Source organism: Rhinopithecus roxellana, chromosome 10, assembly GCF_007565055.1.
Source record: "Rhinopithecus roxellana isolate Shanxi Qingling chromosome 10, ASM756505v1, whole genome shotgun sequence".
NCBI lineage: Eukaryota > Metazoa > Chordata > Mammalia > Primates > Cercopithecidae > Rhinopithecus > Rhinopithecus roxellana.
This window is the reverse complement of record NC_044558.1, coordinates 95,600,820-95,627,601: the sequence shown is the minus strand read 5'-3', so window position 1 is coordinate 95,627,601 and position 26,782 is coordinate 95,600,820. Positions and strand designations below refer to the sequence as shown.

Genomic DNA, 26,782 nt, shown 5'->3' with positions numbered 1-26,782 from the left:
TGGGATTACAGACGTGAGCCACTGTGCCTAGGTAGCCACTTTAGACAGCAAAGACATCTCTGAGGAGGGGACATGTACGCTGCGATCTGAATCGAAAGAGAATGACACAAGTGAAGATCTGTGGGGAGAGCATTCCATACAAAGGCTGGGGTCAGGAACTCCTCCAGAAGCTCATAATTGCACCAGAGGTGCTTACAACCCCAAGCAGTGACAGTGGCACAGAATATTCAACATCAAATGCCTAAGCTAATTTCTAGACTGAGTAAGGTAAACCATCCTTCTCTTGCCTGCAGTCTTCTATCGGTCCTGAAAGAGAGAGATAAGGTAAGGGAGAAGAATTGGTAGGAAATGGTGCAGAGCTGGTCTCAGAGGGCAACAACAACCAGCCCTCCATGACCACACCCCCACCGTGCAGTCATGTGCCCCTCTTGAAGCGGCTTTGATCCTGTGACCTAACCAGTTTCCACCTGGCTTCTCTCAGTGCGTTGCCATACAGGAGAATTTTTGTTTGTTTCGTGTAGGGTTTTGTTGCTTCTTTTCCAAGTATCAATCAAAACTACATGCCAACCTCCACTCCTTGGAAATAAATGACATGGCGTGCCTCATTTTTTTCAGCTGCTGATGCACTGTAATTTGCACCTGTTGAAGGAATTTATCCTAAGTCCTGAAGCCCAGCCACTTGAGACAACTGAGGTGATTTTTCTTTCTTTTTTTTTTTTTTTTTGAGACGGAGTCTCGCTCTGTCGCCCGGACTGGAGTGCAGTGGCCAGATCTCAGCTCACTGCAAGCTCCGCCTCCCGGGTTTACGCCATTCTCCTGCCTCAGCCTCCCGAGTAGCTGGGACTACAGGCGCCCACCACCTCGCCCGGCTAGTTTTTTGTATTTTTAGTAGAGACGGGGTTTCACCGTGTTAGCCAGGATGGTCTCGATCTCCTGACCTCGTGATCCGCCCGTCTCGGCCTCCCAAAGTGCTGGGATTACAGGCTTGAGCCACCGCGCCCGGCGAGGTGATTTGTCTGCTCTCCTTTTGCTCATGTGGATGGTGTATTATTGCTAAACACAAAAGTGGACTAAATGCTTCATTCTGCAACCTACTCCCTGAAGAAAGCTGCTCTTCTTTGTGAAGCGAATATATTCACGTTTTGTTCATGAATTCCATGCAATTTCCCATCCAGTAATGTAGCTTCTTTATATTGGCAAAATTCCCTTTATCTCGCTGTGACCTGCGTTTCGTCCTCCCGAGCAGAGCAAATCATCTGTGGCTTAACAGCAGGCTTTGGATTCAAGTCCCCTTTTCTCCTATCGAGGTTAGTGAGTCTATGAACCGGCCTTCATCTGAAAGCCACAGCGAAGCACCTCCTAGCCCAAGTCTAGCTGCTGTGTGGCAGCTCCAGCGGCGTGACCTGTGACTGCCCTGCAGACACCTATCAAGCGCTGCGTGAGCTATTAATAATAAAATCAACTCTTCTCCCTGCCCCCCCGCGAGGGGGGTTCCCTCGTCAGGGCCCAGAACCCGCTGGGGTAGAATCGGGGCTGGCGTGCGAAGGAGCTGGCGGTAGGGGGTGTGGGATGCGGTGTTCCCGAGGAGACAGATGAAGGATTTGGGTTGTGTGGGAAGGGAACTGCGGAATTCCTCCCCTTGGTTCCTGAGGGGGGGTCCGAAGGAGACAGATTAGGATGCAGAGCGCAGCCCGGGCGACCGAGGGCGAGGAGGCGAGCCAAGGACACCAGCCCGAGCGCGCCTCGAGGACGCCCCGCGTGGACCGCGCTCCAAGCTCCTCGGCCTCGCCTTCCAACCATCCGCCCACCGGCCCCAGAGCAGGGAGCCCACTGTGAGCGCCCCACCCTGCCTCCGCAGATGGGTGGGCCAGAGAACCGCACGCAGCGAAGAGAGAGCCCGGCTTCCCCTCCGCCAACCCCGGGACCGCGGCGCGCGCGGCCTCGATCCGGGTTCCTAAGGGCGGCGCGCGGGAGGGGGCGGGGCCTGCGCGGCAGCGTGGGCGCCAGGGGCGCTGGAGGAGGGAGCCGGGGGGAGGGGGCGGGGCCGCGCCGCCCGCGCCGCGCTGGGCGCTCTCGGCCAATGAGCGGCGTCCACATGCCGCGGCGGCGGCGAGAGGGGAGGCAGCGGCCGATAAATGCTATTAGAGCAGCCGCCGCGGAGCCGTCCCCGACGCCACCTCCTTCTCGTTCGCCGCAGTTTCCTCCGCCGCTGTCGTGCGTGCGGAGCTGAGGGACCCGGTCGAGCGTGCTGCGCACCGCCCCGCCGGCTCGCCTCCCTTGCCGCGTTCCGCCCTCGGAGGTCGGCCGGGCGCCCCCTCCTCCGGCCCGGGCTGGGCCTCTGATCGCCTCAAGAGAACGGGGAGGGGGCTCGGGGGCCGCGGCCTGCGCTCCCCGCGGGCGGCCGAGGGCGAGGGAGGCCCTCCCTTCTGCGAGGGGAGGGAGGGTCAGGAGCCCCCCACCCGCCCTGCGGACCTCGGGGCCGCGCGAGGGGCGGTTGTCTGGGGGAGGGGGCGCGGGGTGATTCAGCGCCCGGCGAGGCGGAAGCGGCCGCAGGAGGAGGAGGGGAGCGCCCGTCCGCGCCTGGGCTCCCGGGGTGGCACGAGCCCGCGGCCGGAGTGCGAGGCGGAGGCGAGGAGGCCGCGGGGACGGGAGGCGAGGCCGGCCGGGCCCCCGAAGCCATGGAGAACGCGCACACAAAGACGGTGGAGGAGGTGCTGGGCCACTTCGGCGTCAACGAGAGTACGGGGCTGAGCCTGGAGCAGGTCAAGAAGCTCAAGGAGAGATGGGGCTCCAACGGTAGGTGCCGGGCGTTCGGCTGCAGGAGCCCAGCGCGGCCCGGAGAGCCAGGGAAGATGGCTGACCGGGCTCCACCTCGTGGGCTTCGGCTCCGCGCCCGCCGACGGCTGCGGGCGGAGGGTCGGGCCGGCGCGGCGGCCCCGCGGGGAAGAAAGGGGCTGCGGGCCTCGCCTCGCCTCCCTTGGACCTCCTCGTGTCTCGGGCCCTGGACCTTCTCGGCGCGCAAGGCTCAGAGGCTTCTCTCCAGCAGCAGCCGGCCCCGGTGGAGGGAGGGACGAGGCTCCTGCAGCTGGGTTGAGCCCGGCAAGACGGTTTCTCGTCCCCTGCCGATTTATGAGGCGTCGAGGTCGTTGGAAAGCCTCTGACCGTTCTTGTCCTACCCAGAGTTACACATCTGGCAGAAGTGATGACATCGCTGAAACCACTCCTCAGTTCAGGAGCCCTAAGTGATTTCACGCTTAGGGCTAGACCTCAGGCCATTGATTACAAAGAGTGCATGCTTTCTTGAAATATCTTTGTAGTATGCCTTATACTAAAAAAATCATATATTCCTATAGCTAGGTCTGTGTTTTAAAGATATTGATGCTTAGAATTGTAGCAGTTCTTTTTAGAAAGACGGAGTGCTAAAATGTCTTTCTCTTTTTTTTTTTTAACCTCCCTCTTGACACATTGCCTGGCGAATTTCTACATTCTACAGAGTTACCGGCTGAAGAAGGTAATCTTAACATTTTTTTTTTTTCTCCTCTCTTGGTGTGCTGATGGTAAGATGACAGCTACAACACATGTGTTTATTTCTTACAGGAAAAACCTTGCTGGAACTTGTGATTGAGCAGTTTGAAGACTTGCTAGTTAGGATTTTATTACTGGCAGCATGTATATCTTTTGTAAGTATGAAAAAATTTATTTTCTTTCCCCCAGAAAGGTGAAAGTATTCCATAGATAAATCAGAAAACAAATAGTGTCCATTGGGTGAAAACATATTGGGTGTTACAAGCTGTGTCTCCATGTTTAAAAGCAATCTGGGCATTTTAAAATTACGAACAAAACACTTGAAGCCATTGATATTCAGAAAATAGAGGCCTGACATTTATAATGCAGTTAGGAGTTGTCCCAGAGTGTGGCATGGTCTTATAAATTCTTGTGGCTTATCAGCTTTTAATATCAAAAAGTTCTTCACTGGGAAGCCCTCAATGTTTTGGGTTCTTCCATTGTTACCGTGTTGTAAGATCATACTAAGATGATGTTGGACTCTTTGTAGTCTGTAAATAGAACTTACAAAAGGAATATTCCAGTTGCTTTCCCTTCCTGGTAATGGCAAGGTGACAGTTGTTCCTGACGGTGACAAGAATGATGACGGCTGTGATGGCACCCTTGTTGACCAAATTTGGTCACTGACCTTTAGGGTGGTATATTTATCTAAATTGGACCCCTGTCTTAAGTGATTCTTAGGTTGGAAGAACAAGGTTTAGTACAGTTGGTTTTAGATCTTAAAGGAAAAAAACCAGCATGGTGTTTTTTCTTGTTCTGTGTGTGCTTACCCACTTGAGTGCTGTATGGTTGCTAAGAAACTAGTGAAATGCAAAGAACTACAGCAGAAAAAAGGTGTTGGGGTGGCAAGTATATTTCTAGGTTTTTAACTTTTTTTTTTAATGTTCGGTATTAATTTTTTGTTGCATTTTTTTTCCTTGGGCAGTAGACTGCTTTGTAGTTTTCCTAAAAATAATCATGAATAGGACACAGATGTTCCTAATCCTAGTAGCATGAGATGCCTTTTATTCTTGAATTACAGTATTACAAAAACTACAATAAGTGAAATTCACCCAGTGTAGTACTTCTTTCTAGTTAAAACAAAATTGACAAAACTTCACGGTTTTGGTTTTGTACATATATGTATATGCAGGTCTCAAGGATCAGCCTCAGTCTTTGTGACAGCCATACCATAGAGGGCTATTTTGAGAACGAAATAAAGCAGTGGGCGTTTATCTAATTCAGATGAGGAAAAGATTAAATTTATACCCATCTTTTAAGTAGATAGTGGCAGCAGGAAATAAATTTTTGGAATAAGTTTTATGTAAAGCCTGCTGTGAGACTTTATTATGCCATATTAGCCAAGTGGTGTGTAGCCATTAATAATTCAGTCCCCAAGAACTTTTTCTGTGGTTTTCATTGATTAAAATGGGGACTTACATAGCAAACCATTCAGCATTATGAGTCAATCACAGTGTACCTCTGACATAATCTGTTTCTCCTTGATTAAAAAATGTTCCCCCAGAAAATGGCTGCTGTTTTACCAATTAAGGGAAATGAGTAGAGCTGTTTGATTAACTGTAGTTTATCAGTACATTGTCATGGGGCAAAATAAATGATACATTTGGAGGTAGTGTAAGATATGTATTTAACCGGGTACATAATTCTGAAATAGCGTTGGCAGTTAAATAATGGGGTCCGATAAGGTCATTGGGAACTTCTTAGAAGTTAATCAGCTGACGTATACAGCCAGAAGCAAAATACAGTTTTACTGAATTCTCTGTGTTACAAGTTGAAGCAGTATAGGAAACAATGCTACTGGTGTTACTATTGAGGTTGCATTGGGTCTCTCTTTTAAGTGGCCAGTTTGACTTTATATTAGCATTTTAAATTAATGATGTGTGTGGGTTTTGTTTGTTTTTTACTTTGAAGTAATTAGAGGCTTCTAGTTTGCAGGCATTTCAAGCAGGTTTTTAAATAAATGCTTTAATTTTTTTAATAAGGTAGGACCTTGGCTTTTTGGAGCATTATAGAGCTATATTTTGGAGCTGAAATTTGAGTTCCTTTTTGGTAACTGTGGAGTCACTGCTCAGAAAATGAACTATGTTACATTTTTATTTTATGAGTTGGTAAATAGCAAAAGAATAAGTGTTTCGGGAGTACTCCTATAGAATTAATTTGCTTTGGTTTGTTTGATCAAGGAATTGCAGATACAAGACCTGTTGTGTTGATTTTCTTCATGTGGGGTTGGGTACTGCCGCTACATTGTCTTTAGTGTTTCATTCCTCCAGGCTGTCTTTTAAAAGAAAAGAAAGAGCACTGACTCTTTTTTTGTATCAGTTTGCTTATTCCTATTGATGTAACAGAAAAAACATGGTAGACTATTCAGGTTATTTTTTGAGAAGTGACTAGGTGATTCTTATATACATCATGCATCATCAAGTCATGCTCATATTAGAAAGAATATTAGTGATTTATTTCAAATATCTAAGTAGTAAATTGTTAACTATAGTTAATATTTTGCTGTGCCATAAAATAGGAAGCTGCATTAATGTTTTATGCTTGTGACCTGTAGGGATCTAGTTTAATTTGTAATATTGGCCAAAGTGTTTTTTTGAAACGGTCACTTGGATTGAAAGAAGTAAGCTTCATCTCCCAGTGCATACGAACATTAGAAATTGCTTAATTTGACATTCAAGACCCCCCGCCATCGTTCACTTTATCTTTTCATTCTCTTCTTGATTACCAACTTTGCTCTAAATGTAACACATCATATGGTTGCTTGACTGGAAAGCCTCCCCTTTTCTCTCTTCCTGCTTTGTTAAGATATTTATTGAGCACCTGTCACAGACACTGGGGGTACAGTAGTGAATAAAACGGAGAGGAAGCCCTACTTGGAGGATAATACTGTTGAGAAAAATAAAACAAGGGGGTTCGGATTATCAGAGCATGTGAAAGGGGGTACAGTTTTCAAATTGGGTGGTCAGGGAAGTCCTTGAAGGCGACATTAGCGAAAATACCTGAAGGAGGTAGGCATTAGGGCCATGTTGGTCTCACTCCCATCTGTCTAAATCATAAAGTCATAATTAATATGGTAATAACTTGCATAGGTTTCTCTGCCTTCCACCTTCATTTCTCATGTCAGCTACTTAGATTGACCCTAAAATGCTAATAAAACTTCCTAGGCTATGGCACTTCTCAGCCTTTATGTTACATTTGACCATTTGCATGTGTGTGTCTTTTTTCTTCCTACTAGACCACCTTGAAAAGTACACCTTATTTTTTAGAGTTAGTGCCTTTTTTTTTTTTTTGTTTTTGTTTAAATACGTAGACAGAGTCTTACTCTTGTTGCCCGAGCTGGAGCACAGTGGCGCGATCTCGGCTCATTGCAACCTCCACCTCCCGGGTTGAAGCGAATCTCTTGCCTCAGCCTCCTGAGTAGCTGGGATTACAGGTGTCCACCACCATGCCCGGGTAATTTGTATTTTTAGTAGAGACAGGGTTTCCCCTTGTTGGCCAGGCTGGTCTCGAACTCCTGACCTCAGATGATCTGCCCCCCTCAGCCTCCCACAGTGCTGGGATAACAGGCATGAGCCACTGCGCCTGGCCTGAGTTAGTGCTTTTGATGTCACAAATATTTGGGTGAGTTTGTTTCAGTAGAATTTTCTGAAAATATATGAGACCTTTTTACTGTGATTTCTCAGAAGAAAATACTCAAAGTATTTGATATTGGATTTGTAGTGATTTTAATTTTCTTCTTTTAATTTTTGATTTTAAAAATGGGATAAGAAGGGCAAATTACTGATTGGTTTAACTAGTTTATTTAGAGCTTTTCTTAAAATAATGGTTTGAAAGGCGGATTTAATAGAGTACTTTGTTAAAAGGAGATTGTTTTCTCATGCCTGTAAACATTGAATGTTTTTACATAGCTTTATATCTGGATCAGAAGAGAATGAGTTCTAATTCATGCTTTTTTTTTTGCATTTTATTAATGACTGAAAGAATTGTTCCCCCCCGGAAATTATCGTAACATTTATTGGTAATTCTTTGTATCTTTTTTGAAATGTTTAATTCCATTTCCTCTTTTTAAAAATAAAACAACTTGATGTAAATTTCTTCATTTATTGAGCAATTGTTTGAGGGCCCAAAGGCACAGTACAAGTTTCTGAGAATACTAGGAGCAAAATGTGCTTAAGATTTGTTTAAGCACTTTTTTTTTCATTTTCTTTTTATGATACTAAGAGCTCTTCCTGTTATCACAGTGTATAGATATCTGAGTCACAACATCATGACCGTCTTCCAGTTTACAGCAGAATGTGCTTTTTACCTTGGATTAAAATTTGCTTTATTTGGCCGGGTGCAGTGGCTCATGCCTGTAATTCCAGCGCTTTGGAAGGCCGAGGTAGGTGGATCATTTGAGGTCAGGAGTTCAAGACCAGCCTGGCCAACATGATGAAACCCTGCGTGTACTAAAAATACAAAAATTAGCCGGGCGTGGTGGCAGGTGCCTGTAGTCCCAGCTACTCAGGAGGCTGAGGCAGGAGAATCACTTGAACCCGGGAGGCGGAGGTTGCAGTGAGCCGAGATTGCGCCACTGCACTCCAACCTGAGTGACAAAGTGAGACTCCATCTCAAAAAAAAAAAAAAATTGCTTTATTATAGTTATCAGAAATATAATGCAGTACAGAGTGTTGTACAGTATTTCAGTGCTGTACAGAGATTAATCTTGTGGAGAATAATTGGAAGATACTCTATCCCTACTCTATTTTAAGCAGTTTAATGTAATTGAGTGTTCATTAGCAAGTGGTTACCTTGAATAATACTGGCATATTTGAAGCATTGAACTTGATTGATATAAGTCCCAGAAGACAAGTATTATTGTATTTAGCACAAAGCACAGGGAAGAAGGAATACTGTTTATGTCTAAAACTATGGGGCAGTGGTCTTCTTTTTCACTCTTCTTTGCTGCTGTTCATGAAGCTTGTTACCTTTTTGCTGTCTTTTTTTTGAGACGGAGTCCCGCTTTGTCGCACAGATTGGAGTGCAGTGGTGCAATCTCAGCTCACTGCAACCTCTACCTCTCAGGTTCAAGTGATTCTCCTGCCTCAGCCTCCTGAGTAGCTGGGATTACAGGCATGCGCCACCACGCCCGGGTAATTTTTTGTATTTTTAGTAGAGACGGGGTTTCTCCATGTTGACCTGGCTGGTCTCCAACTCTTGGCCTTCGATGATCCGCCTACCTTAGCTTCCCAAAGTGCTGGGATTACAGACATGAGCCACCTCACCCAGCCCAGATAATCCTTTTTACACATTGCTTAAAATTTTCTATTTTCCTGGAAATAGGGTCTTCTGTCACCCAGCGGGGGAATGCGGTGGTGTGATTACAGCTCACTGCAACCTCAGACACATGGGCTGAAGCCTGATTCTTGAGCCTCCCAAATAGCTGGGACTATAAGTTTGAGCCATCATGCTTTGCCTTTTTTTTTTTTTTTGAGACGAAGTCTTACTCTGTCACCTAGGCTGGAATGTAGTAGTGGCACGATCATAGCCCATTATAACTGCAAATTCCTGGTTTCAAGCAATCTTCCCGAGTAGTGAGGACTTACAGGTCTGCCCTGCCATGTCCAACTAATTAAAAAAAATTTTTTTTATAGAGATAGGGTCTCGCTATGTTACTCAAGCTAGTCTCCAATTCCTGGCCTCTAAAGATTTTCCCAAAGCATTGGGATTATAGGCATGAGCCACCTCACCCAGGTGAAACAGATAATTCTTTTTTCCCCCCCCCTTTGAGATGGAGTTTTGTTCTTGTCAGCCAGGCTGGAGAGAAATGGCGTGATCTCGGTCCTTAGTAACCTCTGCCTCCCGGATTCAAGCGATTCTCCTGTCTCAGCTTCCCCAGTAGCTGGGATTACAGGCGTCCGCCACCATACCTCGCTAATTTTTTGTGTTTTAGTAGAGATGGGGTTTTGCCCTGTTGGTCAGCCTGGTCTTGAACTCCTGACCTCAGGTAATCTGCCCACCTCAGCCCCTCAAAGTGCTGTGATTACAGGTGTGAGCCACCGTGCCTGGCTTGAAACATAATTCTTTATATTTAACCAATTGTCAAGATTTTTAGAAACATTTTCCCAGTTCCTTGTATAAATATACTTTGTATAACTTCTGGCAAACCGTAATTATGAACTCACATTATTCCAGTGCTATAATACTGCAATAAGGGATCTTGCATTTCAGTAATGTCACTCATCCAGTTTTCCTCCCCTTTCTCTTACCCCATCTCCCTCCCAGTCTCGTGGATTCTTTTGTCAGCAGTCCTCTTTCTCCTTATACAAGGCAAGAGGTTTTCTTACCAATAGAACAGAACTGTGAAGGACTGCCCAACATAATCTGATACGCTTGTTCTTCATTTTGGGCTGTAATATTTTAAAGTAGAGATTAACTCTGACAGTCCCATCACTGCTTGCCATTGTCTTTCCTTTTGCTCTAGCTGACGGGATGTTGCTTTAAGTTTGTTCCCCAGGCTTTACTGCCAAGAGGGAAATTCATACCCACTTTAACAAGGTGTGAAGCTTATCTTACAGTTGCTAATGCCTCACTGACCTTTTGGAAAGGTCATAGTTACTCTTCAAGTTGAGTGATTTTTCTCCCCCAAGAGCGAATTAAAGTTTCTTATTTCTGATATGCTCTCCTTGGCAAATGTTTGAAAGTCTAGTATCAGAGCAGCTGTGATCCTGCATCTATCAAAATTTATAACTTCCTAGAGAAGTTTTCATTCTGGCGTTATTCCTGGCCTTAACACTAGAACGCCCTGTTGAGAGCATACAGTAACATTTATCATACTCATTCTGTTTTTCTGCTTGACCTAGCTTACTGGACGTCGGTGGTGATTGGCATCTGTCAGGACTTGGTTGGTCCTGGTGCCTCCTGTTTCTGTTTTTGTTTTTTTGTCCTGCTCAGATATTTCTTATTCATGGTTACCTTCTTCTAATGAGTCATTTGGATTCATTATTACCATAAATCATTTGGAGGAGTGCTTTCATGATTTACTGAGTAGATCTTTTAAAGAAGATGTTATTGTGAAATATGCAAACATTTTAAGCAATTTTTTTAATTAAAAAAAATTCGACCTCCAAGATTAAATCATTAGATATGGTTAACACTGTGTCTGGATTGGTAAGTTTCCATAAAAAGAGGTTTTAAAATTTTTAACCACATAGACCACTCTACCATATTCATTATTAGTATTCATTGTGGTGGGTTCTCTCTTTTTACCACGTTTATAGTTGTTGGATTGAGAAGTGCAATGTGACTCTTACTCTGTGGTTTTTAAATCTTAACAAGGTTATAGTTGTATGAGCTAAAAGTTTAATCCTCTGCCCCTTTTTCTTGGGGCAGTGCTCTGTGACCAGTTACATTTTTGGACTTAAGTTATCTCTGAAGTGCTGTGTTGCTATATAGATGTCTTATGGAAGATAATCTACAAAATACACTTCGGATCTCCCAACAACTCTGTGGTTCTGAAACAGCCTTCAGTAGTACCACTAAAAAGAAATAGGGAATTAACTGGTTTTTTGTTTCTTTTATAGAGATGAGGGTCTCGCTATGTTGCCCAGGCTGGTCTCAAGCTCCTGGCATGAAATGATCCTCCTGCCTTGGGTTCCCAAAGTGCTGGGATTACAGACATGAGCCACCGTTCCCGGCCTAGAATTAACAGTTTATATATGCTCTAAAATTTAAGTCAATGATCAAGTTGTTTATACTGTGAATTTATGTCACATGGATATTACTTGATATGATTAATAACCAAATGAACATGACTTAGATGATCACCTTTTACTTTAATCAAGAATTGAAGTTTTATTTTTTCTAAATAGATACATATAAAACGAATGAAATTTATTCCCTCTCCCCAGATTTTATTTGGATTCTAAAATGGAATTATTATATCAGAAGATAAGGTATTTTTAAGAAATGTAGTTGTTTTTTTGAGACTGAGTCTTGCTCTGACACCCAGGCTGGTGTGCAGTGGTGTGATCTCAGCTCACTGCAACCTTTGCCTCCCAGGTTCAAGTGATTCTCCTGCCTCAACTTCCCAACTAGATAGGTCTACAGATGTGCACCACCACACCTGGCTAATTTTTTGTGTTTCTAGTAGAGGTGGTTTCACCTTGTTGCCCAGGCTGGTCTTGAACTCCTGACCTCAGGTGATCTACTTGCCTCAGCCTCCCAAAGTGTTGGGATTACAGACTTGAGCCACCACGCCCAGCCAAGAAGTATAGTTTTTTGTTTGTTTGTTTTTTTGAGTTTTGCTCTTGTTGCCCAGGGCGGAGTGCAATGGTGCGATCTCAGCTCACCGCAACCTCTGCCTCCTGGGTTCAAGTGATTCTCCTGCCTCAGCCTCCTGAGTAACTGCAATTATAGGCATGCGCCACCATACGCCGCTAATTTAGTAATTTTAGTATTGATAGGGTTTCTTCATGTTGATCAGGCTGGTCTCCAGCTCCCGACCTCAGGTGGATCCCCCTGCCTTGGCCTCCCAAAGTGCTGGGATTACAGGGGTGAACCACCGCACCCGGCTTTTTTCTGTTGTTTTTTGAGACCGAGTCTTGCTCTGTCGCCCAGGCTGGAGTGCAATGGCACGATCTCGGCTCACTGCCACCTCTGCCTCCTGGGTACAAGTGATTCTCTTGCCTCAGCCACCCCAGTAGCTGGGATTACTGACATGCACCTCCATGCCCAGGTAATTTTTTTGTGTTTTTAGTAGAGAAGGGGTTTTGCCATGTTGGCCAGGCTGGTCTGGAACTCCTGACCTCAGGTGATCGCCCTCCTCAGCCTCCCAGAGTGTTGGGATTACAGGTGTGAGCCACTGTGCCCAGCTGAAGTATAGTCTTGACTTCCGATAATTGTTATGAACAAGATATAGCCGGTTGTTTATATAATTGCATTTTGCTACCATTTGTTTCTAGAGAAAGAAAAGAGATTTTGTCTATCATGATCCCTTTAGTGCTAGCCACTTTTTTGAGTTTTCGCTCTTGTTGCCCAGGCTGGAGTGCAATGGCATGACTTTGGCTCACTGCAACCTCCGCCTCCCCAGGTTCAAGTGATTCTCTTGCCTCAGCCTCCTCAGTAGCTGGGATTACAGGCAAACCCACCACCATGCCCAGCTAATTTTTTGTATTTTTAGTAGAGATGGGATTTCGCCATGTTGGGCAGGTTGGTCTGAAACTCTTGACCTCAGGTGATCTGCCTGCCTTGGCCTCCCAAGGTTCTGGGATTACAGGCCTGAGCCACCATGCTCGGCCAGTGCTAGCCACTTTTTTAAAAAGTGACATTAAGCCTAAAAAGACACAAATTCTAATGTGCCATTTCTCTTCTAGGTTTTGGCTTGGTTTGAAGAAGGTGAAGAAACAATTACAGCCTTTGTAGAACCTTTTGTAATTTTACTCATATTAGTAGCCAATGCAATTGTGGGTGTATGGCAGGTAAGCAAAAATTCCTGTACTGCAAAATTTCAATAAGTTATATAAGTGATTAGGGCTGTATTAATCTTTCTGTTTTTCCTGATGTGTTTAGTAAAAATATGTCTGTGGGAAGTTTACATGTATTTTCCCTTTATTCCATTAATTAATTAATATTTTCTGACACAGTCTCACCCTGTTGCCCAGGCTGGAATGCAGTGGTGTGGTCTCGGCTCACTGCAACCTCTGCTTCCCGGGTTCAAGTGGTTCTTGTGCCTCAGCCTCCCAAGTAGCTGGGACTACAGGCATGCACCACCATGCCCAGCTCATTTTTGTATTTTTTGGTAGAGACAGGGTTTCACCATGTTGGCCAGGCTGGTCTTGAGCTCCTAACCTCAAGTGATCTGCCCTCCTCAGCCTCCCAAAGTGGTGGGATTGCAGGCGTGAGCCACCATGCCCAGCCCATTAATTTAATTAATTGCAAATGTTTGACCTTATGTATATAAACTTCGCAGTTAAGATTGCTCATTCTTCGCCAAGTGTGGTGGCACCGGCCTGTAGTCTCTGCTACTCAGGAGGCTGAGGTGGGAGGGTTTGCTTGAACCCAGGAGGTCAAGGCTACAGTGAGCCATGATCATACCGCTGCACTCCAGTCTGGGCAACAGAGCAACACCGTGTCTCATAAAAAAAATTGTTCATTCTTTATGGTAGCAAGGAATTAAAGTGGGTGAGAGAAGCTGCTTAAGGAAATGAGAATGTGAGAACCAGTATCTATCTTTATGTCTCCTAGTTGCTTCCTGTGACAAACTTTAAAAGCTCCATGTCATTTTTATTCTCCTTGGGTTTTTTGGTAGGTTTAGCTATAAAAATTGTTTCCCCTTCAGTGCTTACTACAGACTCTGAGACTGAAAATTCATGTTAAGTGTTGATCTTTTAGGTATTTGATGGATGTAATCACCCCTTTGAGGACTGAAGTAGACACTTTTTTTGTTTTGTTTTGTTTTGAGACGGAGTCTGTTGCCCAGGCAGGAGTGCAGTGGCACGATCTCAGCTCACCGCAACCTCCGCCTCCTGGGCTCAAACAATTCTGCCTCAGCCTCCTGAATAGCTGGAATTACAGGCACCCGACACCACGCCAGCTAGTTTTTGTATTTTAAGTAGTTTCACCGTGTTGGTTAGGCTAGTCTCGAACCCCTGACCAGATCATCCACCCACCTTGGCCTCCCAAAGTGTTGGGATTACAGGCGTGAGCCACCAGGCCCGGCCTTTTTTTTTGACCGACTTTCACTCTTATTGCCCAGGCTGTCACCTCCCGGGTTCAAGTGATTCTCCAGTCTCACTCTCCCGAGTAGCTGGGATTATAGGCGCGTGCCACCATGCCCAGCTAATTTTTGTATTTTTAATAGAGATGGGATTTCATTGTATTGGTCAGACTGGTCTCAAACTCCTGACCTCAGTTGATTATTCCCCCCGCCTTGGCCTCCCAGAGTGCTGGGATTACGTGCGTGAGCCACCATGCCCGACACATCTTAGAAACATACTTAGTCCTGCTGAAATTGTAAACTTCTAATCTTTACTAATAAATGTTAACGATCTTTATGTGGTAGGCTCATAGAAAGAGGGCCTACTTAGAAATTTGTAATTGTGCTATATTCTTCTCTCTCTCTTTTTTTGTTTTTTTTTGTTTGTTTGTTTTTGAGATGGAGTGTCCCTCTATTGCCCAGGCTGGAGTGCAGTGGTGTGATACTGGCTCACTGCAATCTCCGTCTCCTGGGTTTGAGCAATTCTGCTGCCTCCGCTTCCCGAATAACTGGGATTATAGGTACCTGCCACCACGCTTGGCTCTTTTTTTTTTTTTTTTTTTTGAGACATAGTCTCACTCTGTCACCCAGGCTGGAGTGCAGTGGTGTAATCTTGGCTCACTGCAAGCTCTACCTCCCGGGTTCACGCCATTCTCCTGCCTCAGCCTCCCAAGTAGCTGAGATTACAGGCACCCGCCACCACACCCAGCTAATTTTTTTTTTTTTTTTTTTTTTTTGAGACAGAGTCTCGCTCTGTCGCCCAGGCTGGAGTGCAGTGGCTGGATCCCAGCTCACTGCAAGCTCCGCCTCCTGGGTTTACGCTATTCTCCTGCCTCAGCCTCCTGAGTAGCTGGGACTACAGGCGCCCACCACCTCACCTGGCTAGTTTTTTGTGTATTTTTTAGTAGAGACGGGGTTTCACCGTGTTAGCAAGGATGGTCTCGATCTCCTGACCTTGTGATCCACCCGTCTCGGCCTCCCAAAGTGCTGGGATTACAGACTTCAGCCACCGTGCCCAGCCATTTTTTGTATTTTTAATAGAGACGGGGTTTCACCGTGTTAGCAAGGATGGTCTCGATCTCCCGACCTTGTGATCTGCCTGCCTCGGCCTCCCAAAGTGCTGGGATTACAGGCGTGAGCCACCACGCCTGCCTTTTTTTAATTTTTAGTAGAGACGGGTTTCACCATGTTAGCCAGGATGGTCTCAATCTCTTGACCTTGTGATCCGCCCGCCTCGGCCTCCCAAAGTGCCGGGATTTCAGGTGTGAGTCACCGCACCCAGCCTTCTCATGTTTTTCTGAGAAAAAACTATATTTGGTCAGGGCATGGTGGCTCATGCCTGTAGTATCAGCAGTTTGGGAAGCTGAGGGGTGGATCACTTGAGGTCAGGAGGTCGAGACCAGCCTGGCCAACATGGCGAATCCCGTCTCTACTAAAAATACAGAAAGTTAGCTGGGTGTGTTAGCATGCGTCCCCAGCTACTTGCGAGGCTGAAGCAGGGCTTGAACCTAGGGGCCGGAGTTTGCTGTGAGCCGAGATCGTGCCACTGCACTCCAGCCTGGGCGACAGAGCTAGACTCTGTCTCAGAAAGAAAATATTTGAGTTTTTAGAAAAAGAACATTCTTAAGTCTTTAGTATACTGAATGGTATGAGCAGCAATAGAGGGTTCTGGCCTTCTGAAAGTAAGGAAAATTATGACAGTATAAGGTAGTATGGAGGGCATATTATTTTTTTTCTGACCAGTGTCATCAAGGAAGGCTTTCTTTCTTTTTTTTTTTTTTTAAGACGGAATCTCGCTCTGTCATCCAGGCTGGAGTGCGGTGGCACGATCTCTGCTCACTGCAGCCTCCGCCTCCCGGACTCGAGATTCTCCCACGTAGCTGGGATTAAAGGCGCGCACCACCACGCCTGGTTAATTTTTTGTATTTTTAGTAGAGACAGGGTTTCACCATGTTGGCCAGGCTGGTCTCGCACTTCCATCCTCAGGCGATCCTCCCACCTCAGCCTCCCAAAGTGCCAGGATTATAGGCGTGAGTCACCATGTCCGGCCTTTTCATTGATTGTAATTGTCATCAGGTTCAGAGATAATTTATCTTTTTTCCCCCCCAAGACAGCTTCACTCTTGCCAAGGCTGGAGTGCAGTGTCATGATCGCAGCTCACTGAAATCTCTGTCTCAGGCTTAGAGATCCTCCTCCCACCTCAGCCTCCTGAGCAGCTGGGACTACAGGTGCATGGCACCACGTCAGGATAATTTTTGCATTTTTCGTAGAGGCACTGTCTCCTTATGTTCAGCCCAGGCTGGTCTGGAACTCTTGGGCTCAAGCGATCCTCTTACCTCTGCCTTTCAAAAGTGCTGGGATTACAGGCATAAGCTACTGTGCTCAGCTCATAATTTAAGCATATGCAAAATACAGTGCTCATGGGATATTTGTTTAACCTTGAGCAGTCCAGTTAAATTCTGCCCAACATGATCTTGAAGAGTAAGAATGTCTGATTTGAGATTGAAATTAACTTGATCATGAATTTCCCAAATTTAAGATTTTTTAATACTTTTTCAGGGGTATACACATCAAAACCGAGGTACACGTGTTACCAGCTTTCATCTTTGTGTCGTTTGATTTTCTTTAGGCTGGTTTGATTCTACAACTTCCATTTTGAAATCGGGAAGAAAATTACGGTGACTACTAATGGTTGCTAGTTCATATATGATGTCATGAGAAATACATAGCTTGTGACTGGCAGTGCTCTGATGAGAGTTCAGCCATTCATTGGTCTTTACAACTGGAGGGATAGTTCTTAGAATTTGTGAGAGAGATTCATCACTCATGGCATTTACTGTGTGCCCAAACACAATCTAAGCATGTTACATATGACTTCTTATCCTCACAAACCTTGAGGTAGGAACTGTTAGTGTTGTCATTTTATAGAAAGTAAACTTGTGTGTTGTGTAACCTCTATACAGTGATGTAACTGCGCTAAGAGCCTGTATTGAACCCAGGCAGCTTAGCCCAGAGTTGGGTGGTTTTTTGTTTTTTGTTTTTTTTTGTTTTTGACAGAGTCTTGCTCTGTTGCCCAGGCTGGAGTGCAGTGGTAGGATCTCGTCTCACTGCAGCCTCTGCCTCTCGGATTCAAGCGATTCTTCTGCCTCAGCCTCCTGAGCCCAGACCGTTAGGCTGTACTGCTTCTCATGAGATAGAATTCATTTTAAATGGCAGGGGGATTTGGCTAAAGGTGAAAGCTGTGTTTTACAGTCTTAGGGACGGCAGAGTCTATAATTGCTTTTCTTCGTTGTTTTATCCCCTTACCTTAATTGAATGTACTTACGTTTCGGTTTTAATACAAAATAATAAGTGTCCTTGTGTCTGTTGCTGTAGATGTGAATTGTTTAGTGCAAATGTTACTAGTGGGCTGCTTTTTTTTTTTTTTTTTTTTTTAATTTTTTTTAAAGATGAGACCTCTAAAATTTTATTCCTTGGGTTAGAAATAATTGCAGTGTCAGGCAGGTCTTTACTACTATTCTGTTTTCTTTTATACAGGAAAGAAATGCTGAAAATGCCATCGAAGCCCTTAAGGAATATGAGCCTGAAATGGGCAAAGTGTATCGACAGGACAGAAAGAGTGTACAGCGGATTAAAGCTAAAGACATAGTTCCTGGTGATATTGTAGAAATTGCTGGTGAGTTGAGTTGGTTATTTTTCTTTTATTCTAGATGTATTTCCGAATGTAGTCTTTTTCTCAAGGCTCATAATTATATTTAAAATAATTGTTTTCATGTATCAATTAACACATTTTAGTGCCATTCATACAAATCCTGCATTCTCTAAAATTATTTTGAAGTGTTTTAGCACCTCCCTTCCTGTCGTTGATAAGGCTTTTGGTTTTTATTTTTAAACAAGGTATTTTGAATTCTACTTGTTTAAATACATTGTAGAACACAAGTGCTAGAGAGGTAAAACCTAATGTTGATTTGACAATTAATTATAGTGAGCAATTTGTTAGAATACTGGCTAATGACGACACTGTTTTTCCTATTTTGGTTCTTGGCACAAATGTTAAGTCATACCTACAACTATCTAATTGAGTTCATGGTCAAGGGTAATTTCTAGACTCTAAAAGCTATGCTTGGCCCAGGGTGGTAGCTCACGCCTGTAATCCCAGCACTTTGGGTTGCCGAGGCAGGCAGATCACGAGGTCAATAGATTGAGACCACCCTGGCCAACGTGAAACCCCGTCTATACTAAAAATGCAAAAATTAGTCGGACATGGTGGCGCATGCTTGTAGTCCCAGCCACTTGTGAGGCTGCGGCAGGAAGAATCGCTTGAACCCAGGAGGCAGAGGTTGCAGTGAGCCGAGATTGCATCACTGCACTCCAGCTTGATGACAGAGTGAGACTCCATCTCAAAAAAAAAAAAAAAAAAAAAAAGATATGCTTAAAAATACTTATGTGTTACCCTGAGCCAGGAGTCTCTGCCTGAATTCCAGAGATCAGCTTCAAAGAGTCCATGAATTCACTGTGAGTCCAGAACTCTCCACAGACCTCCAAGGGGTCAGTATCCTCACTGCTCTAGATTAGTGCTGTTGTTTTTTTATTTATTTATTTTTTTGAGATGGGAGTCTCTCTCTGTTACCCAGGCTGGAGTGCAGTGGCATGATCTCAGCTCACTGCAACCTCCACCTCCCAAGCTCAAGCAATCCTCCCACTTTGCCCCCCAAATTGCTGGGACCACAGGTGCATGCCACCACACTCAGCTAATTTTTATATTTTTTGTAGGGGGGGGGTTTTGCCATGTTGCTCAGGCTAGTCTCAAACTCCTGAGTTCAAGTGATCCTGCCTTGGCGTCCCAAAGTGCTGGGATTACAGGTGTGCCCAGCAGTCATATTTCTGACAGTCCAAAATCACAACACCCCTGGAACCAACCAGAGTAGTCTAGGTGGGTTGCTTGTTTTGGCTGTTTTACTTAGAGAGTCATTACTTACTATTATTCAGATTATCTGGCTTTTCATACCTTTCTGAGTTAAGTATACTGTTTACTTTGTTGCTATTTGTGAATTATCTTGTAGTAATGCTTTTATACTGACTTGGGAAGGGTGTGCTTTGTCTTTTATTGTCTTACTCATTTTAATGAAAAGAATTCAAAGAGCTGCATCCCTTAACCCATGCTCTACAACTTTGGCCTCTGAAAGGAAATTGCCTTGTCATATTCTCTCATCCAGAAATTTTTGTTGTTCTTCCAGAAAAAAAGGATAGTGTTACATATATGCCAGTAAGTCGATTATTTGGGACTGTGTAGTATTTGTGTGTAAATGATTTAACACCTTCCTTAAGTAGAGTGTTAAGAAAAGTACAACTCAGAATGAAGTGTCTTGGCTATTGGATTTTTTAAAAGGTCCTGTTTTGACTGGGCGCGGTGGCTCACACCTGTAATCCCAGGCCTTTGGGAGGCTGAGGCAGGTGGATCATGAGGTCAGGAGATCAAAACCATCCTGGCCAAAGTGGTGAAACCCCATCTCTACTAAAAATACAGAAATCAGCTGGGTGTGGTGGCTCCCACCTATAGTCCCAGCTACTCGGGAGGCTGAGGAGAATTGCTTAAACCCAGGAGGCAGAGGTTGCAGTGAGCTGAGATTGCACCATTTCATTTCAGCCTGGGCGACAGAGCCAGACTCCCTCTCAAAGCAAAAAAATTTCTGTTTTGACACAAATGTTAACATTTTATCACAGGTGTATTATTCTTTCACTCTGTGTACACACATTTTCGTATGAACTGTTGGAGGGTATATTGCAGACATGATGCCCCTTTACTCCTAAATAACATTTGTTTCATAACATCAAGGATGTTCTCTTATATAACCTCAGTATGATTATCAGAATTAGGAAATGGATACAATAGTATGTAAGATCTTATTCAGAATTTACCAGTTGTCACTTTTTTTGATGAGGGGAAGACAGGGTCTCGCTCTGTCACCCAGGCTGGAGTGCAGTGGCACCATCACGGCTCACTGCAGCGTCGATCTCCTGGGCTCAAGTGATTCTCCCACCTCATCCTCCTGAATAACGGATCACAGGCACAAGCCACCACGCACCTGGCTAAGTTTTGTATTTTTTTGTAGAGACGGGTCTTGCCATGTTGCCCAGGCTGGTCTCTCAAACTCCTGGGCTCAGGCAGTCCTGCCTCAGCCTCCCAAAGTGCTGGGATTACAGGCGTGAGCCCACTGCGCCTGGCCCACATTTTTTTTAATAGCAAAAAATATTTGAGTTAGGGAATTCTGATAGTGATGAAGAAAATAGGTCAGAATGGGGAAGGCTGGAGATATAGGGAGGCTATTTTAGTAGTCTAGGCAAGAGATAATGAGGACAGTAACATTAAGAATAATGGGCCGGGCGCGGTGGCTCGAGCCTGTAATCCCAGCACTTTGGGAGGCCGAGACGGGCGGATCACGAGGTCAGGAGTTCGAGACCATCCTGGCTAACACGGTGAAACCCCGTCTCTACTAAAAAAATACAAAAAGCTAGCTGGGCGAGGTGGCTGGTGCCTGTAGTCCCAGCTACTCGGGAGGCTGAGGCAGGAGAATGGCGTAAACCTGGGAGGCGGAGCTTGCAGTGAGCTGAGATCCGGCCACTGCACTCCAGCCTGGGCGACAGAGCGAGACTCCGTCTCAAAAAAAAAAGGAAAAGAAAAAAAGAATAATGAAGGAAAGATTTTTGAGTTCATGAATAGTGGCTCTTAAGCAGGAGTGCACATCAGAATCATCTGGGGGCACTCTTTTTAAAAAAGTTTTTGTCAGGTCTCAACCTAGAATATTAACTCTGAATCTCCAGTGGGTACAGAATTCTGGTCATGAGTAGTTCAAAAAGTGAGCCTCTGACGTAGTTACAAAGCAGCAGATTGTTTTGTTTTGTTTTGAGATGGAGTTTTGCTCTTGTTGCCTAGGCTGGAGTGCAGTGGCACCATCACGGCTCATTGCAGCGTTGACCTCCTGGGCTCAAGTGATTCTCCCACCTCAGTCTCCTGAATAACTGGGATCACAGGCATGAGCCACCACACACCTGGCTAAGTTTTGTATTTTTTTGTAGAGACGGGTCTTGCCATGTTACTCATGCTGGTCTCTCAACTCCTGGGCTCAGGCAGTCCTGCCTCAGCCTACCAAGTAGCTAGGATTACAGGCATGTGCCACTATGCCCAGCTAATTTTGTATTTTTAGTAGATACGGGGTTTCTCCATGTTGATCAGGCTGGTCTCGAACTCCTGACCTCAGGTGGTCCGCCCGCCTCAGCCTCCCAAAGTGCTGGGATTACAGGAGTGAGCCACCAAGCCCTGCTAAAGCAGTTCCTTTCTCCCTCCCCCTTTCCCTTCCTTCCCTCCCCTTCCTCGCCTCCTTTCCCTCCCTCTTTCTGTCTTCCCTGTTTTCTTTCTTTCTCTCTCTCTCTCTTTCTCTTTTTTTTTTTTAACTTGGAAACGGGCTTGCTCTCTTGTCCAGGCTAGAGTGGAGTAGTGTGATCACTGCAACCTCAGACTCCATGGTTTCAGGGGTCCTCCTGTCTCAGCCTCCTGAGTGGCTGGTAATACAGACACATGACACCATGCCCAGCGTTTTTTTGAGACGGAGTCCCGCACTGTTGCCCACGCTGGAGTACAGTGGCACTATCTTGGCTCACTGCAAGCTCTGCCTCCCAGATTTATGCCATTCTCCTACCTCAGCCTCCCAAGTAGCTGAGACTACAGGTGCCCACTACCACGCCCAGCTAGTTTTTTGTATTTTTTTAGTAGAGACGGGGTTTCACCGTGTTAGCCAGGATGGTCTCGATCTCCTGACCTCGTGATCCTCCCGCCTCGGCCTCCCAAAGTGCTGGGATTATAGGTGTGAGCCACTGCGCCCGGCCTCTTTTTGTTGTTTTTTTTTTAAAGTAAAGATGGGGTCTTGCTTTGTTGCCCAGGCTGGTCTTGAACTTCTGGGCTCAAGCGATCCTCCTGCCTTGGCCTTCCAAAGTGTTGTAATTACAGGTGTGAGCCACTGTGCCTGACTCAAAGCAACAAATTTTGATAACTGAATAGATAGGAGAGTGTGTAAATCAAAGATACTGACAAGATTTCTAGTTTACGTGACTGGGTGTGATGGTACTCTACTACCTGTAGAAGGAAACATTGGAAAGGAGATTGTTTTTCCACAAGTATATGTGGTGGGGGAGGTTGTAGATGACATCACCTAAATATGTGTATGAGATTCTGTTTGATTTTATGCTTACCATTTCTTCAGCTTCTTCTTGCTTAATTTTTTTTAAAAAATAGAGACAGGGTCTATCTATGTTGCTTAGACTGTTCTGAAACTCCTGGCCTCAAGTGATCCTCCTGCCTTGGCCTCCCAAAGTTCTGGGATTTACAGGTGTGAGCCACTATGCTTTGCCTTGTTGGGGCTATTTTAGTGTGTTGAGTCTGCTTGAAGACTTAGAGAAATTACCCCCAAAGCCATTATCCTCAGTTAGCATCAGTAGATGGCAATGGTAGACAGCTTCAGAGGTAACCATAACCGTGATACCTCAAAGCACCATCCTTTTTGAAGAAACAAACAAAAGCCAGCTTCTCTTCAACTGGTGACTTTGGGTTCTCTGTATCTCTGAATCCTGGTTCTTGCCAGTCCTTCCTGTCTCTTGTAAGACACTCTAACCTAGTTAACTGAGAAACTTGGAAGTCATCTTGATGTTTTTTTCCCCCTCTTTTATCCTCTGATTTGTCCATAAGACCACTGATTCTATCTCCAGAACACACCCAAGTTCGTGAACTCTGTTTCCTCAGTCAGCACACTAGTCTAGCCATCATCTCACACCGCAGCTGTCATCATCTCCTAACTAGGCTCTGGCTTCCTTTGTTGTCTTCCTCCAGTCCATTCTCCACACAAGTGCCAGAGCGGTTTCTTAAAGGTTGTGTTATTTATTCATCTGCTGAAAAACCCTTAAGGGACTTTCCCATTGCACTTACAATACAAAATTCTCTGACCTGATAAACTTTCATTGTGTGTGTGTACCTCCTGCTTTCTTCTATGATTTCATCTTGTGCTGCTCCTTCATGCTGCAGACATCCAGGCCTTTTTTTCAGTTTTCAGTACCACCAAAGCCACGTTTTTTTTGGAAAGTTAGGCAAATTTTTTAGAGTTTATTAATAAATTTGCTAAGTGCACAGATCTCATAGTGGTGAAGCTTTGGTTATTACCCTGACTTATCTCGCTTTTCTTTTTTTTTTTTTTTTTTCTTTTTGAGACGGAGTCTCGCTCTGTCGCCCAGGCTGGAGTGCAGTGGCCAGATCTCAGCTCACTGCAAGCTCCGCCTCCCGGGTTTACGCCATTCTCTTGCCTCAGCCTCCCGAGTAGCTGGGACTACAGGCGCCCGCCACCTCACCGGCTCGTTTTTTGTATTTTTTAGTAGAGACGGGGTTTCACTGGGTTAGCCAGGATGGTCTCGATCTCCTGACCTTGTGATCCGCCCGTCTCGGCCTCCCAAAGTGCTGGGATTACAGGCTTGAGCCACCACGCCTGGCCCCTATCTCGCTTTTCACACTGAAATTTCATTCTGTATATGGTAGTATAGTTTTGTTGTTGCATTTGATAGTTTAGAAAGGTCAAATAATGTTTGATCTGCAGTGTATGTGACTTAAGATTTTCAGTCTAATAGAATTTTCCTTATTTATATTGTGGTAAAATATACATATTATAAAATTAGCATTTTAACCATTTTTAAGCATGTAGTTCTGTGGCATTAAGTACATTCACATTGTTTTGGGACTGTCACCATCCAGAACTTTTATCTTCCCTAACTGAAATGTACCCCTTAACACTAACTTCCTGTTCCCCTCTTCCCTGGCCCCTGGCAACCATTCCCTGTATTTGAATATTCAAAAGACAATGAATTTAATATTCAAAAAAACTCTGAGTTTAAATCCCTTAGGTGCTGCTACCAAGCGGAGTACAAATTTAAATCCATTTTCCTTTCACCTGTTTCTTTTTTTTTTTTGAGACGGAGTCTCGCTCTGTCGCCCGGGCTGGAGTGCAGTGGCCAGATCTCAGCTCACTGCAAGCTCCGCCTCCCTAGGTTCACGCCATTCTCCTGCCTCAGCCTCCCGAGTAGCTGGGACTACAGGCGCCCGCCATCTCGCCCGGCTAGTTTTTTTTGTAATTTTTTTAGTAGAGATGGGGTTTCACAGTGTTAGCCAGGATGGTCTCGATCTCCTGACCTCGTGATCCGCCCGTCTCGGCCTCCCAAAGTGCTGGGATTACAGGCTTGAGCCACCGCGCCCGGCCCCTTTCACCTGTTTCTGAATCCTTCAGGGATAGTGCTGATTCTGGTAGTTACTTACCACTTTTTTTGCCCCAGCTCTTCCCCCACAGTATGGTAATTGTTTAAAAGCATATACATTGCTTGGATGTTGGGCTCTTTTTCTTTAATTATTATTATTATTATTTTTTTTTTTTTTTGAGACAGGGTCTCACTTTGCTGTGCAGGCTGGAATGCAGTGGCATGATCTCAGCTCACTGCACCCTCTGCCTCCCTGTTCAAGTGATTCTTGTGCCTCAGCCTCCCAAGTAGCTGGGCTCACAGGTGTGCACCACCACACCCAGCTAATTTTTGCAGTTGTAGTAGAGATGGGGTTTTGCTATATTGGCTAGGCTGGTCTCAAACTCATGGCCTCAAGTGACCCACCCATCTCGGCCTCCCAAAGTGCTGGGGTTACAGGCGTGAGCCACCACGCCTGACCTACTATTATTTTAGTTCAGCCCAGCTATGTGAGACATCGGGCTCTTAAGTGCTGCTTGCTTGCTTCTTAAATTGTGACCTTTCTAACAGGAATGCAAAACAGACATCTAGGTTTAGAATACATGTGGACATTTTATTAAATACTGTCGTTATACTACTAGGCAGTGAGCACCTTAAGGACAGAACTGTCATATTGACTGTTGTAATGTTATCGTAAGTTCTTTATGAATGAAATTTGAAATCAGAAGTATATGATAGGTTCACCTAATGGAAACATAGTTGCTGTGCAGAAGAAACAGTTGAAGTGTATGTGTCTGTTCGATACAATTATTATAATATTATTATTATTGAGACAGTCTTGTTATGTCACCCAGACTGGAGTGCAGTGGTGTGATCTCGGCTCACTGCAACCTGTGTACCTCCCAGGTTCAAGTGATTCTCCTGCCTCTGTCTCCCAAGTAGCTGGAATTACAGGCGTGGGCCATTACGCCTGGCTTGTTTGCTTGCTTTTTCTTTTCTTTTTTTTTTTTTGTTTTTTTTTTTTTGTTTTTGAGACGAGTCTCGCTCTGTTACCAGGCTGGAGTGCAGTGGCATGATCTTGGCTCACTGCAACCTCCGACTCCTGGTTCAAGCGATTCTCCTGCCTCAGCCTCCCGAGTAGCTGGGATTACAGGCATGCACCACCTCACCCAGCTAATTTTTATATTTTTTAGTAGAGACAGGGTTTCACCATGTTGGCCAGGATGGTCTCAAACTCCTGACCTCGTGATCCATCCTCCTCGGCCTCCCAAAGTGCTGGGATTACAGGCGTGAGCCACCGCTCCTGGCCACGCCTGGCTAATTTTTTTGTAATTTTCGTAGAGGCAGGGTTTCGCCATGTTGGTCAGGCAAGTCTTGAATTCCTGGCCTCAAGCGATCCACCTGCCTCAGCCTCCCAAAGTGTTGGCGTGAGCCACTGCACCTGGCCTTCAATGCAATTATTGAATGCCAGATTATTAGTATATTCAAGGTCTGTGTGATCCTCATTATCATCTTAATTGCAGAACATTTTCATCACCCTCAAAAAAACTCATACCCATCAGCAGTTGTTGCCCTGTTTTCCTCCCACCAGTTCCTGACAACCACAGTTTATTATCTGTTTGGTGGATTACTATGTTTTTCTGGATATTGCATATAAATGGAATCAGTCTTTGTGACTGGCTTTCTCTTAGTATAGTGTTATATTTTGTTCATGAATATAGCATGTGTTTCATTCCTTATTGCTGAATAATGTTTATTAGTTGATGGAACTAATTTACAAATGCAAGAATTTATTTCTAGACTCTCTATTCTTACTCCATTGGTCCCTTAGGTCAGTACCATGTGTCTTGATAGCAAGTCTTTGGATCCATGAGCATAGGAATGTCTTTCCTTTTTTTTTTTTTTTTTTAAGGTCTGTCATTTCTTTCAACACTAGTTGTCAGTGTACAAGTCTTGTGCTTCTTTTGTTAAGTTTATTAAGTATTGCATTGGTTTTTTGGGGGGAAATATTTGTAATTGGAATAATTTTTTGTAACTTGAAATTGGCCTATTGGTGGTATTTATTTTTAATTAAAATTTTTAGATTCAAGGTACATGTGCAGGTTTGTTACGTGGATATCAAGTGTGATGCTGAGATTTGGGCTTCTGCTGATTCTGTCATCCAGATGATGAATATAGTATTTCACGGATAGTTTTTCAGCCCTTGCCCCTTTTTCC

The 26,782-nt window shown here is 44.8% G+C and overlaps 1 protein-coding gene across 3 annotated transcripts in view; it reads left to right on the top strand.

The window, feature by feature from the left end:
* Window positions 1-2,015: 2,015 nt before the first annotated feature.
* The window catches only part of ATP2A2 (ATPase sarcoplasmic/endoplasmic reticulum Ca2+ transporting 2), a 73,236-nt gene continuing 48,469 nt past the window's right edge, over window positions 2,016-26,782 (top strand). Inside the window, exons 1-5 of one of the 3 annotated variants that reach the window (XM_030938633.1) lie at window positions 2,016-2,796; window positions 3,494-3,511; window positions 3,598-3,680; window positions 12,918-13,022; window positions 17,837-17,975. In XM_030938633.1, coding sequence (XP_030794493.1) covers window positions 2,679-2,796; window positions 3,494-3,511; window positions 3,598-3,680; window positions 12,918-13,022; window positions 17,837-17,975 — 463 coding nt within the window. In that variant the 5' untranslated portion in view covers window positions 2,016-2,678. The remainder of the gene's footprint in view (window positions 2,797-3,493; window positions 3,512-3,597; window positions 3,681-12,917; window positions 13,023-17,836; window positions 17,976-26,782) is intronic. The other 2 variants (XM_010379249.2, XM_030938634.1) reach the window with 2 other exon arrangements.